We start from the raw sequence: 13091 nt of genomic DNA, 5'->3' as shown, positions 1-13091 counted from the left end.
AGTGCTGGGAGGAGCACAGGGGCGCAGGATTGGGGAGCATGTCTGTGCACCAGCTGGGCTCACGCATGGCAGCCCCTCGGCACTGGCCAGGCTTGTCCCCAGCGGTGTGTCCTGTTGCAGGCCTTCTCAGCCCCTCCTCGACCGCTCCATCCCCGACTTCACTGCCTTTACCTCAGTAGACGACTGGCTGAGCGCTGTGAAGATGAGCCAGTACCGGGACAGCTTCCTGACTGCTGGCTTCACCTCCCTGCAGCTTGTTGCCCAGATGACGTCCGAGTGAGTTGGGTGCTGTGCCGGGGCTGCCTGAAAGCTGGGTGCTGCCCGGGATCGACTGGGGTTGTGGGGAGATGGGAAGGTCAGTTCAAGGCGCCTGCAAAGGAGGTGGTGTGAACATCCATCGATGGCACTGGTTGGTAGAAGCACTCTGAGTCTGGAGGTGGCCGCGTTCACCATCTGGGGATCAGTGTGCAGGAGTCTCCCTGCTCTTGGTCCCACCTCACCCCCAGTGATGCTCACGGGGCTGCGCTTGGGCTCTGTGGCTGTTCTGCTGATGAAAGGCATGGACAACCTGAGCTTCCACCCCTCATTCTGCTTAGAGACAGCAAAAGAGATACACCAACGCTCAGCTGCCTGTTGATATTCCTCTGTCTGTCTGTCTGTCTTCCAGAGATCTCCTGAGAATAGGGGTGACTTTGGCTGGGCACCAGAAGAAGATCCTGAACAGCGTCCAGTCCATGCGAGTACAGATGAGTCAGTCTCCAACCTCGATGGCATGACGTCCCTTGTTCAACGGGGAGGGGACGGGGAGGGCACGCAGCGGAGGGGCAGAGGCGGGAGGGGAGGAACTGACGGGTGCCATGGGGCAGCGTTTGGAGAGGTGCCACCGCTGCCTGGGAACTGTGACTGCAGATGATGGATGTTCCTGGGACTCATCTCTAACTGGTGACTTCCGTTCCTCACCAACAGAAGCACACTTACCAATGTCATGGGGAACTGCGTATAAATACATATAAATATGTACAAATCATATATTTAAAAAACAAAACAAAAAATCAAACACAAAAAACAATGAAGACAAACCAATGTGCGTTGGGGAAGCAAACCCAAACCCTAGAGACCAGACTCCAATCCCACCACCAGTGAGCAGTGGTCGAAACTGAGAAGGAGGAAGGGGCTGTTGGGAAAGGGAGAGGCACAAGATGGAGCGTCCTGTCCAGAGAAACCACCTTCCTTTTCTTTTCTTCTTTCGCCCTCCCTCCCTGCCCCGGCCCTCAGTGCTCACCCCGCTCCCCTCTCTGCTCGTGGACCGGGTGGAAGTGTCCTCAGACGTCTCCGCAGCTCCCTGCCGTCCTACCCGGGTGCCGCTCTGGCAACTACCAAAGGACTTCGCTGACCACTGCATGGGGGATCCGACTCAATCCAGTTAATGTCTTCATATTGAAGAAGAGATGTACCTTCAATAGAAAACCTTGGGTTTTTTTTTTTTTCTCTTTTGCTTGCATTTTTTTTGCAAAAAGGAAAAAAAAGGATTAAAAAAAAAAAAAACAAACATCCTGGAAAACAGAAGGAGGTGTTCCTGTGTGTGTGTGTGCGCTTGTGCGCGTGTGTACATTGTCAACCTACCGTGGACTCACTGCTTGTCCGTAACCGAAGATCACCGCTGACCCTGCGGCCAGCGGTCGGCCGGTTCCCAGCCCCTGGGAGTGGGAGATAGCAGGGAAGTGCCCGGCGGCGAAGCAAGCGCTCAGCATCCTGCGAGGGAGGAGGAGGAGGATGCCAAGGGCCGGCCGGTGTGGCAGGGACGGGACGGGACCGGAGGAGCTGCCGTGTGGTTGTGACTGGGTTGGTGACTGCTGGAGAAGGAGGAGAGATGCTCTGGGAAACAGACTGCTAAGGCCTCCAGAGCCTCGGCGATATGCAGAAGATGGCTGTGGAGGACTTTTTTTCCCCATCTTGCGGACCTAAGGATTTTGATGTTGATTTACAGATTTAGGTTTCATGGCTTCAGAGGTAGGTCCATTTGTCTTGTGTACCTCTCTGTCCATCTGTCCATCCTTCTCTGTATTTTTCTGCTCGCTTTCTTAAAGCCTCTCCCAGTGAATGTTTCCCCGTGTTTAATGTGATTTTTATCTTTTTTTTGTTCCAACGTTGGTCTCCTTTGCAAATTGATCTAGTTAAAATTACTAGACGCATGTCAGTGTTTACACAGAATATTGTAAGACTGGGCAATCTAACTTCCCTCTGTGGATCGCGCTCAGAGTTTATAAAGTGAATGAACTCTTAATAAGGCTTTTACTTAGACTGTTGTGTGCGAGTTGTAACGATCCATCACCGCGCTCTTGCAGGCACCGCGCTGGCAGCAAGCAGCACCCGTGTGGCAGGGGGAGCGGTGGTGCGGGCGGGCTGCCCAGCCGTGCCTCGAGGGCTGCCGGTTCCTGACGTAATTTGGTGGCACGAGAAATCCTCCATCCTCCTCACGCATCCATCCATCCCCGCTGTGGGGCATCTGCTTGCGCTGTGGGGAAGCCTTGCATTCTCCTGTGCCGTGGGGATGCCCCACATCCTGCTGGGCCATGGGGATGCCCCACATCCAGCTGGGACATGGAGATGCCTTGTGTCTCTCTGTGCCATGGGGGTGCCCCGTGTCTGTGCTGTGGGGGTGTCCCATCTCCATCAGTGCCATGAGGATGCCTCATGTCTACCCATGCTGTAGGTTTTCCCCTTGTCCATCTTTGCCATGGGGATGCCCCGCATCTGTCCACACCATGGGATTGCTCCACGTCCAGCCACACCATCGGATTGCCCAGCGGCCATCTATGCTGTGGAGATGCCTTACCAGATTTGCTTGCTGCCACCAAATGCAAGCAGACAAGCCCTTCCTCTGCTTCTGCCAGTGCCTGTCCACATGTCCTGGATGTGAGCATTGTCCCCTGTGCTGGGGCCGTTGGGGTGCTCTCTGGCTGGGGGACCCCCACATGTCCTGTGGGGAGCACGTGCTTGGCTTGGGAGGATGTCAGGTGAAGGACCCTGGTGATGGGGTGCTCTTTACACCTCCAATTTTATTTCTTTAATCATCTAAGGAAGATGACCCACCGCTCTGCTGAAGAACAGGAACTAACAAGATGCAGGAATGAGCTTGTTTCAAATCACTGAACTCCCCCCAGAGAAAGAGGCAGAGAAAAACACCCCTTGTTTACAACAGCAGGGACTGCTCCTCGTCCTGTCTGATAGACGATCGCTAATACCTCTCGGGATACTCGTGGCCCAAATCTGTATTCCAGGATGTTGTCACACCGAATACAACATGCAGATGGAGAGAGTGCCGTGCATACTAATATGCCGCCTCACCACATTGATATTCGCTGGCGGTGAAGGATCCTTTGTGGTTTTTTTTTATGATTTCTCTTTTATTAGAAGGAAGCTAAAGGCATTTAAAGAAACGAATGACAGCGACACAGGCTAAATATCAAAACTCCACCTTTACGACTCCCCTGCTGTGTGTCGCCCGGCCGCGCAAGCACCTGCGAGGCAGCTGGTCCTGCAGCCCCGCTCAGTGTCCTCCCGTCCCTGTGCCTGGGGCTGGAGGGGCCATGTGACAGCACCGCAGCCCTTTTTTAATATAAAACCTTTAACATAAAGCATTCAGTCCTGCCTGTCCAACCCAGCAGACTGAGTACTCACGAGTGGATAAGCCAGGTGCTTGGATGCTTTCGGAGATGCTGAGTCCTGCTTTACATCTTGATCCGATTTCCGTGGGCAGACGGTGCTTGTCGCCTTCCCCAGCCCGCAGCTTGCCCATGCTACCAAACACCCATGGATGAAATGCTGCCACTCTGCCTGTGCGCAGGAGCGTGGCTGTGGGCAGGCTTCTGACCGGGGAGGAACTTGCACTGTGGTTGCCAGCATGGGAAGGAAACGCATCTGGGCCCCAGGACTGCCATTGATGGAGCAGGGAGAGGCTTTTGGCTCAGAGCAGTGTGGCATTTGCATAGTTTGCAAAGGGAATAGGAGGGTTCATCCTGACTGCTTAAAATTTGCCTTCCAAACCTTCGTCACACCCTGCTGATGACTAACTCAGCCCAGCGCTCTTCTTTCGGCCAGAAAGCAAGGGAAAAGGAGCTGCACTGTGAGTCGAGGGCTGCCCCGGTGCTCTGTGGGCTGGGTGAGAATGCCGACAGCATCGCCCACAGAGGTGATGCCTTCCAGACCCATCTCGGCCCCAGAGAAGCTTTGTGCGCCCTCCTAAGCTCACCTGTAAGGAGACCAGCAGGAGGTCAGGGTGGCAAGTCCCCTCGAGAGGTAACACATGGCCACAGTGGTGCCCGTTGGAGATACCAGAGCTGTTGGGCTTTCCATCCTGTTTCTCTTCCCCAGCCAGCCAACATCAGATGTCTCCTGGGCTATGTCGTGGCAGGTGATTCCCATATCCCACATCTTCTGACCAGCCCTTGCCTCAAGGATGGCATCTCTGCCTTGTGCTGGGTCAGCAGAGTGAGTCCACCAGTGGTGGCTCAGGGGCCTGGGGATGTCCCCTCCAGGGTCATGCAAGAGCCAGCAGCAGATTGACGGTGCTCAGGGCTGAGCAGGGAGACTGAAGGTGGTGCAAACAAATCCCTTCAGTGATGAGGCTAAAGGGGTTGCTGTCAAGATGATACCTGAAGGAGGGCCACCACGGGCCACCTGCTCTCCTGCCTTTCAGTAAAAGGCTTTTCATCTGAAACAGAAGATTTCACCAAAAGCTGTCAGTTTTCTGATCTCATAATGGAAAACAAGGGAGAAAGTGCAAAATAGCCATGTTTGATTTTTGCTTTTTATTGATGAAAATAACAAAAAATTCAGAATACTTCTGTCAGACGATTTTGTTTCTTCAGAGCTCATTCTTTCAGGGAAAATAAGTTTTCCAAACTGCGAAGCTTTTCTGTCCAAGAGTGACAGCATTATCTCTGCCTGGCCATGACAGCAGGGTTGTGTGTCTTTGGACTGGCCCTTCTTGCCCTTCACCAGATGCCAAGGAGAAGGCTCTTGTCAGGGTAGGAGGTGCAGGGCACCGTCAAAGAGGTGTCTTCTAAGTCAAGGCTTGCTGCCAACGTTCATTTTTGTGCATCAACAGGAGACTCCTGGGTCCTTGGCCGTAGCCGTGTGGCTGCACTGTCCAAGTCATTTTAGAGGTCTCCTCCATTGCTGATGTCATGGAGAAGTGGTCGAGATGCTCCGGCTTTGCCTTGTGTGGAGATGGAGTGGGAACCGCAGGCTGTGGGGGGACCTGGAGCAGGAGGCTCTGCCTAACAGCTACCGCTGTGCTTTTGTGGACCCAGGAGTGATGCAGATTTGGGTCTATTGGATGCTTTGCCAGTGTGGAGGTGCTCTGCCAAACGTGGGAAAAGAACCAGTGGAAAAAAGAAAAAGAAGAAAAATTAAACCACTAACTGTGGTCTAAAAATGGAAGCTCCCATTTCACATCTTCTGATCCATGCTGTGGTTGGCATTGGAGTTCCTTTCTTTGATCCCAGAGGGGAAGAGATGGCTCAAAAATTACTTCTTCCCCACAAAGTTTTGGCTTACACAGAAATAAAAGGAAGAAAAAGGTGTTTCTGATTGAAGTGAAACAACTCCACAGACCTTTCCTCCTGGCTGGGATTCATTCATCACACAGGGTCCCAGTGGGTTCATCTGCCACATGCTAGTGCTGGGAGGTGCCCTGTGCTGGTGGACCCCGCTGGAGCAGATCCTGGCCCCCAGCCACTACTCGTAGCTAAAGCTTGGCCATGTCACCTTGTTCCTCTGCTGCATCCTGCCTCCACACTGAGCGATGGTGCATGGATGTGGCTGCTTGCCTGGGTCGCCTTCGAGTGAGCCCACCTCATGCTCGCCCCTGATCCCGGCCTTTCACAGAAATGCTTTGCAGTTGTCAGCTTCTTCTCTACATTTCTATGGCAACTGTAAAAACCTCAGCCCTTTTGTGTCTTTTTTAGTTTTGGTTTTTTTTTTTTTTGTGTCTGTGTTGGCTTTGTCTGTTTTTACATGTAGCATTACATCAAAAAAGGGACTTTTTGCTACAAAACCCTGCTCTGAGCTTGGCCCAAGGTCTCGGTGTGAGAATCAGTTGGCAAGATGGTCACGTCTGCACTGGGTGTTGCCAACTGGCTTCACGTTGCCCCCGCCCTTCTGTGTCCTCCAGTGCCAGCCCCGCTGTGTTGCCCCCCTCTTTCCCCCCTCCCCAAATCCCCATTGGCAATTCAGCTGCATCATTTCCCCCTGGGCTTTGCCATGTTTTTTGTACAACCCCTTCCCTGGCGGGCTGCACTATGCGCGATGGAGGAGGCAGCAGCTTTCTCAATAGCAGTAATTAAAATGAGATGTCGTGCCGCTGCAGGCAAAGGTGAACTCAGCCACTTGCACATCCAAGGTGAGAGTGAGCTTTTGAACGCGGAAGAGGAGCATGTATTAATAGCATTATTGTGTGCCTCTTTCTAGAAAAAAAAAAAAAAGTATTTTATGCCATTTAATGACCTTCAAATTAACAGTTCTTTGAAAGTACTTATGTATATTTAATTTTAAATGTTGCTGCGAGTCAGAGCGGGACTTGCGATGAAAACAGCAGGCAGCTGGTTTTTAAATAAGAGTGAGCTCAGACCGTTATTTCTGAGCCTGTCAGCCTTTGGTGCTTGCAATGATCCTTTCCCTAGGAGAAAACAGGGCTGTCGTTCCCCTGCCCCCCTTCCTTTCTCCTCTGTCTCTGCTCCAGGAGCTCCCCATGCTCCACCCCAAGCCCCGTGGGATATCCTCTTCTGCTTTCCACTCCTTTGCAGGTCGATGGCATCTTCCCAACAAGCCAGTGCGGAGGATGCTGCTCCAGGGTGTTCGATTCAGAGGGAGGGAAGGGTTGTTTTTAGATTGGTTTTCAGAAGTCTCATCAGTAAAGCTGGTTGCATCCCTGCCTTCCAGCCGAGGACATCCCTGTGGGAGCCAGGGGAGCATCACGGCTGGCCCATGGCCTGGTATAAATCATTGAGCATCACCTATGAAGGGTTTTTTTTGCACCATCACCAATGCCATTGTTTTGCGATGGGGACAGACATGTTTGCGTTCATTAGGGTCTGAATTAAGGCTTTTGCCTCTGATCCATAAAAGCTGCCGATATATTTGAGCCACTCTATGTTCACTTGGAAATCGTTACTCTTAAACATTGAATTTGACTTAAGAAAAAAAGGATCAATGGGTTTCTAAGATGAGGAATGGATTTACAGACCCTGTGGCACATTTTCAAGCTCTCAGAAACTTACCATAGCTCCAAGGCCACCCGTGCTCCTCAAACTGCAGATGGAAAGTCAGGTGGTTGGCTTCACATCCAGCTCGTGTGCTCATCCAGGTGCTGCGTGACTCCTGCTCCTGTCACGTCCCCACTGTGCGAGGAGCCACAGGGGTTTATTTAACACTCGTGTCATCACTTGCTTTGGTGCCTCTTCTATGAAAGATCCTGCCAGGATGGATGCTGATTGAATCACGACTTGGGTGCCTTCCAGATTATTTTCAAAGATCCTGAAGGAGACGTTCTCCAGCGGTTCCCAGTGAGTCTCCTCTCAATTTCAGAAGAGCCAGAAACTTCTCAAGCAATGATGGAGGAGAGGCAAAGTTCACACCCATGGGACTCCGTGGCAAGTTGTTTCACTGTGTCAGTGGTTTCTCTGTTGCTCCCATTCTGGCTTATGTTTTTCACAGAATTGGTTTGGGTTGGAAGGGACCTTTAAAGATCATGGGGTCCAACCCTCCTGCCACAGGGGAATGACTGTGACTGTCCCAGCTGAGCTCAACCTCCTCCAAAACCTATCTCTGGGAGGTGTGAGAGCTGCTGTCATGTTGCGCTCTCCCATTTTTGATGCTCTCGGGCTTTGGTTCTGCATCTGTGTCTTGGGGGAGGTCTGCTGGCTCGTGTCCATCTATCATTGACCTGGATGGGTTGTGTTGCCATCCCAAGGGTTGACGTGAAAAATGGAGCAGACATGGCTGCTCTGGTCAGGAGAGGGCCTCTTCTGCTCTGCATGGAGGGAGGAGATGTGAGGTGGGAACCAGGCACATGCCGTTGGGGACTGTAAGCATCCATGGCATTAAGTCTGGTCTCTTGGTTCATGTCAGAGAAGCAGATCAGTGCTGTGGAGGGGAATGCATCTGCCTGTGGTGACCATGGTGCCCTTCACCTGGGCCTTTCTGGGCTGTCAGAGCTGCTGGTGCTCTGGGGATGGTGTCCCAGGGCCATCTGCTTTGATTGGCTGTCCTCCACGGAGCAGCATCGTGAGCATCCCTCCAGCCTGGGCATAGCTGCCCACTCCCTCCCCCTCTGTGTCTGAGCATCTCTACTGCTTCTGCTCTCCTTCCTCTGGCCATCGGCATTTAAAATGCCATGAAGGCCCTGGCTGTCCATCCCCTGCTGCGTGGCTCTGCTGTGGCTGTTCAGGGGTATCACTGGGTCCCAGCAGACCCTAACACATGACAGCAAGTGGAGAAGAAACCAGCTGCATTGCTAGGTGAGGTGACCGTGGACAGGGTGGCCCTGCCAGTGACAGAGGCAAGGATGGCATTGAGGTCTTCTGGCTCATCTCTGGAGGGAAGTGCTGGAGGAGGTTAATCTGAACAAACCAGCTGCGTGAATTTTAAGTGGATTAGCTGAACTCTGCTCGTTCCCAAAACAGACATGCCCTTTCGGGGTGGACATGGAATTGGATTAGGCAAAAATCTAATTAAGGCTGTATTAATTCTAGATAAGTGTAGGGGAATTAACGCCTATCCACTTAAAAAAATTAATTGGAGTGAACTTTTCTTCATGTCCCCAAGTAAACAAGGCTCGGCAGCTTTCCCTGTCTGCCAGCCTGGGCTGTGGCTTTCCCTTCTCTGCTCTCCCATCCCCGCATATTGCCCAGGAGCTGACATCATGGTGGGGGTGAACCTGCTCCTCTCTTGATGATTATCCCCGGGGGTCTCATTAGGCAATTGAACCCTTGTGCGAAGGCAGGGGAGAGAGGGTAGGAAAATTACGGTCACCATCAGTGCAATTATCAATGCTAATTAGCAGTGAGCGGGACTGATGGTGGGAGGTGCAGACCGTGCCAAGTGTTGTCTAAGGAGCAGGGTGAGCCTTGTGTTGGAAACGTGGGCTGGAGCCTTGTGGGGGCTTCCACGGGCAAGGCGGCTGCAAAACATGCACGCACATCAGTTTGTGTGTTTATTTTTCCCCACCATGCTTTGGGTGAACTCTTTTCAGGTTCCCCAGCCTAAATATTTGAGGAGCAGTCCACAGCCAGAGGCAGCCAGTGGTCAGGGACTGAGGCTCTAGTCTTTTGGCTAGGGTTAGTGCCTGGGTGGCAGCGCTGTGTCCTGGCCCCAGTGATGCCTTGATGGGGATGGGGCTCTGGGAAGCTCCTGCCCCGATGCCCCCCGGGAATGGTGATGAGGTGCAACTGCCCTTTGCGAAAGGGTTGGGTGAGGGCAGCAGCCGGGCTGGTGCCTGAGGAGGGCTCACAGGAGTGGTTAGTGATAGGGCCGTGGCTTTGGGGCGCTCCTAGAACTCGGGGCAGCTCCACACATGCCTCCGTCCCTTCCCCGCTCCCACCTGCTGCTCCCCTTTTCCGCAGCAGCACCTGGGAATAGCAGCTGGGTGTGCGGTGCTGTCCATGCTTTGATCGCTTTGGGTATTTGCAGTTCTGCCCAATTCTGCCCAGGCTGCCCCATTCCCACGAGCGCAGAAAGGGAGATTGCCCCGGGACTGTCCTGCTGCCCGCATCCCAACCATGCCCTTTGCTCCCCTATGGCCACGCTGATGCTGACAGCGCCTTCCCTTTACGAGATGCCTTCTCATCTCACAAGCGTGGCCTTTTTATTGTGTTTGTGTCACACCACCACTTAGAGGCTGAGATCAAAGCTTTGCAGGGGCCCCCACGCTGGAGCATGGGGAGGAGGATGTGCAACAGGGAGGTGATTCGGTGGCTGCGTACCTGGGGGATGCTCAACCGCGCTGCTGCCTCCCTGGCCTCCCCCAGCTGCTCATGACCTGTCCCTCGGGTCCTTTGGGATCCATCCTTTGGGATCGGCCTCAATCACCCGTAGCTGCCCCCAGATCTTTTTTGCCAGGGCAAAGGGAATGGCTGCTGCCATGAGAGAGCTGAGCCGGCAGCCGCTGCCCCGGGGAAGGCACAGGCTGTGCAGGGGAATATAAACCCCCCAAACCCTTCCCCGGCTCCGCTGCTGCTGGACGGGTTGGGTGGTTGCAGCTAAATGATCTGGGAAAGGCTGTGGAGGGAAGGCGGTGGCAGAGCTGGGAGCAGCGCCTGGGGCCGGAGCCATTGCTTGGCTTCAGCTTTAATGTGGCCAAATCCGCAGCTGATATAAATCACCATCACCCAGCTGACTTGGGTGCAACCACCCTGATTTACACCAGTCCCCAGGGTCCCGCCTGGCTGAGCAGCGTGTTCAGCACCGTCTGCCATGCCCTGCGTCTGCTGCCTCTTGTAAAACATTTTTAGTATTTGTGTTGTCGCTTTTTTCCAGCCATTTAGGTGTTCTGCTCCTATTAATGTTAATAGGAACTGTGAGACCAAATCTTCAAGCACGGCACCAAAAATGGACCCCAGTGCATAAGAGATACACAGAGATATCTTTTTCCCCATCTGAAGCTCTTTTTTAAAAAGATAATCTCAATTTCTCTTACCCTTCTCCCATGCCCCTTTTTCTGCCAAACACTAAATTACTAAATAAAAGTTTCATTACCACCTGGGTTTGCTAAAAAAATTATTTTTGTTCAGGAGAATAATGGATTTTAATAGGCGTGAAATGTCAGACACAGCTGGAGTTGTTTTTTGAAAGCATCGGTGTGTTCAGAGAGGCACAGAGACACCCGGCAATAATTATGCCAGCGAGCCCCAGTTATCGGTGGCCCAGCAAAGGGACGCAGCGGTCAATTGCTTTGTTATTTAATGTGGCACCTTTATGTTTCCAAGGTGCAATTGTATATTAAAAGCATCTTTGCCTCTCCGAAGCGACTAAATAATGGGATTTTGCTGTTGTGCGGCACTTCTTGGTTGCAAGGTGAGAAGGAGGTGCTCCTAGGGCTGCTCTTCTGGTTCAGAGACCTTCTGCCTTCCCCCCGACAGTGGAGAAAAATGGGTATTTTTTGTGACATTGGAAAAAGTGATTTCATGGTGCCTGGTGGTTTGCTCCTGCTTTAGGCCCGGGGGGTGCTCATATTGCAGTGGGAGGGGGAAGGATGAAAAGCATCTTCAGTGCTGGGGGGACACGGTAACCCTCCCGCCCCCAAAATCAAGTCTCAGCCTCCGCTCTCTGAAACATCTCAGCTTCACAAAGAAATGCGTCTCTTCCATTCCTTTTTTTCCCCCAAGGAAAAATTGAGAGCTTTCACTGAAATTGCCGTTTTTCTGACAGCATATTAATTAAGCACTGCTTTTCTTCTTTTTTTTTTTTTTATTTTTTTTGAGAGGCTGTATCTGCTGTATGATGTCTTTGGGTTTCGCTGGGCGCAGTCCCCACCAGCAGCGGGGCGGGGGGCTGCGGCGGGGCTTGGCCTCGCAGCCTGTGTTTTTGGGGAGGTGCTGCACCTCCAAGCGTGGGACGTGCTTATTCTCACCCTCTTCTCATTTCCCTCCCTCTTGCCTTGCAGAGGCGTTGAGTCCAGCATTGTGGCCGGGCAGCAGCGCCAGAGAGGGGATTGACACCGGTCCCCAGGGACTGCTTCCCCCCTGCCACCCACGAGATGATGATCCGGGAGGTCTCCGCAGCGCCCCGGGGAGCCCTGTCCCCCCCCAAGCCGCGGCGTGCCCTGTGCCAGCCGGCTGTACCCTGTCCTGTACATAACCAGTGAGATGTCTGTAAAAGATTTCACCCCTTGTAATTTTTTTTGCCCTTCTCCCCCCCCCCCCTTCCCCAATTTGTTGATTGTGTTGAAATTGTCGGAGTTTGTAACAGTAACTTTCAGAGAATACTGTACTAAAGAGAAAATTGCACTCAATAAAAATGATGAAATAAGCCTTGATCCCTCTCCTTCCCCTTCCCAGGGGCAGCCTTTCTGCCGCCGGTTTCTCTTCAGCTCAGAGCTGGGTGAATATTTGCCATGAATATTCATTTGGGGAACTGGCAGCGCTCCATCGCTCCTTGACTTACCTCGAATTTTGATGTCTATCAGATTTGGCTCTCCGGTTTGTAAATGAAGTGACTTTATTCTCGGTGATCCCTATCGGAGGTTGTTTGCTGCAAAAAAAAAGCTAGGAGAAGGAATTTTCTTGGCACAGGTTTTTCTGCAAAGTACGTTTCAAAGGCCTCATGTGCAATCGCTCAGGGAAGCCGTGCTGGAAGTGCTGACTGGGGTGAAAGTGCTGTCCACACTGGGGGTGCACGGCGGCTCCTCGCTTCCCAACTCTTGCTGGAGCCTGTCCATTAAAAGGCTGATGCTCCGTTTGAACCTGCTTGCCTTAAGGATTACTGTAAATGATTGCAGGAAAATGGATTCTTCCTTTGCGTCAGCTACACTCTGGCATTTTACCCAGCTGGGACCACACACCCCATCCGGGTGATGCTACTTGAGGGTGGTTGATCCTGCTGGCATGGGGTGACCACAGGGAATGTCCTCCAGCTGGTGATGAGGGCTAAAACGGGAAAGTTTTGTAAATGGATAAGTTTAAAAATGAGCAGCCTCCACCCAGGTATTTGGGGTTCAGAAAGAGGAGCTGCTACTGGGAGAGCTTTCAAGGTGGGGGGTATGGGCTTCCCATGCCTCGCAGTTTTGGGGTGATCTTACATGGAAGGAGGCGTCCGCTGTTTCAGCTGTAGGTGGGGCTGGCACGGCCCTGAGGTCTCTGCTGCCCTGTAATTCTCACATCAGTGGTATTGCTGATGTGAGACTTTCTCACGGCTGCTATCAAGAGATCTTTCTGAGTTCTTGCTACGTCTCCGGGGTCATTAAGCGTTGGGGTTTTTTTTGCTATAGGGTTCTTTGAGCAAGTAAGTTCAACGTGCTCACGGTGACGGCTGCAGGTCCCCGCAGGCAGGACTGCTGCCCCAGGCTCACATAATGCCCAGTGAGGTTTGCC

The 13091-nt window shown here is 52.6% G+C and overlaps 1 protein-coding gene across 3 annotated transcripts in view; it reads left to right on the top strand.

The window, feature by feature from the left end:
- The window catches only part of EPHB1 (EPH receptor B1), an 86057-nt gene extending 74022 nt beyond the window's left edge, over positions 1-12035 (top strand). For 2 of the 3 annotated variants that reach the window (XM_074833448.1, XM_074833450.1), the window contains exons 15-17: positions 121-276; positions 668-2010; positions 11666-12035. In XM_074833448.1, the coding sequence (XP_074689549.1) occupies positions 121-276; positions 668-776 (265 nt within the window). In that variant the 3' untranslated portion in view covers positions 777-2010; positions 11666-12035. The other variant, XM_074833449.1, reaches the window with a different exon arrangement.
- The last annotated feature ends 1056 nt before the right edge of the window (positions 12036-13091 follow it).

Source organism: Strix aluco, chromosome 9 (assembly GCF_031877795.1).
Source record: "Strix aluco isolate bStrAlu1 chromosome 9, bStrAlu1.hap1, whole genome shotgun sequence".
NCBI classification, from domain to species: Eukaryota; Metazoa; Chordata; class Aves; order Strigiformes; family Strigidae; genus Strix; species Strix aluco.
Note: the sequence above shows the minus strand (reverse complement) of the source record. Positions and strands in the feature narration are given on the sequence as shown.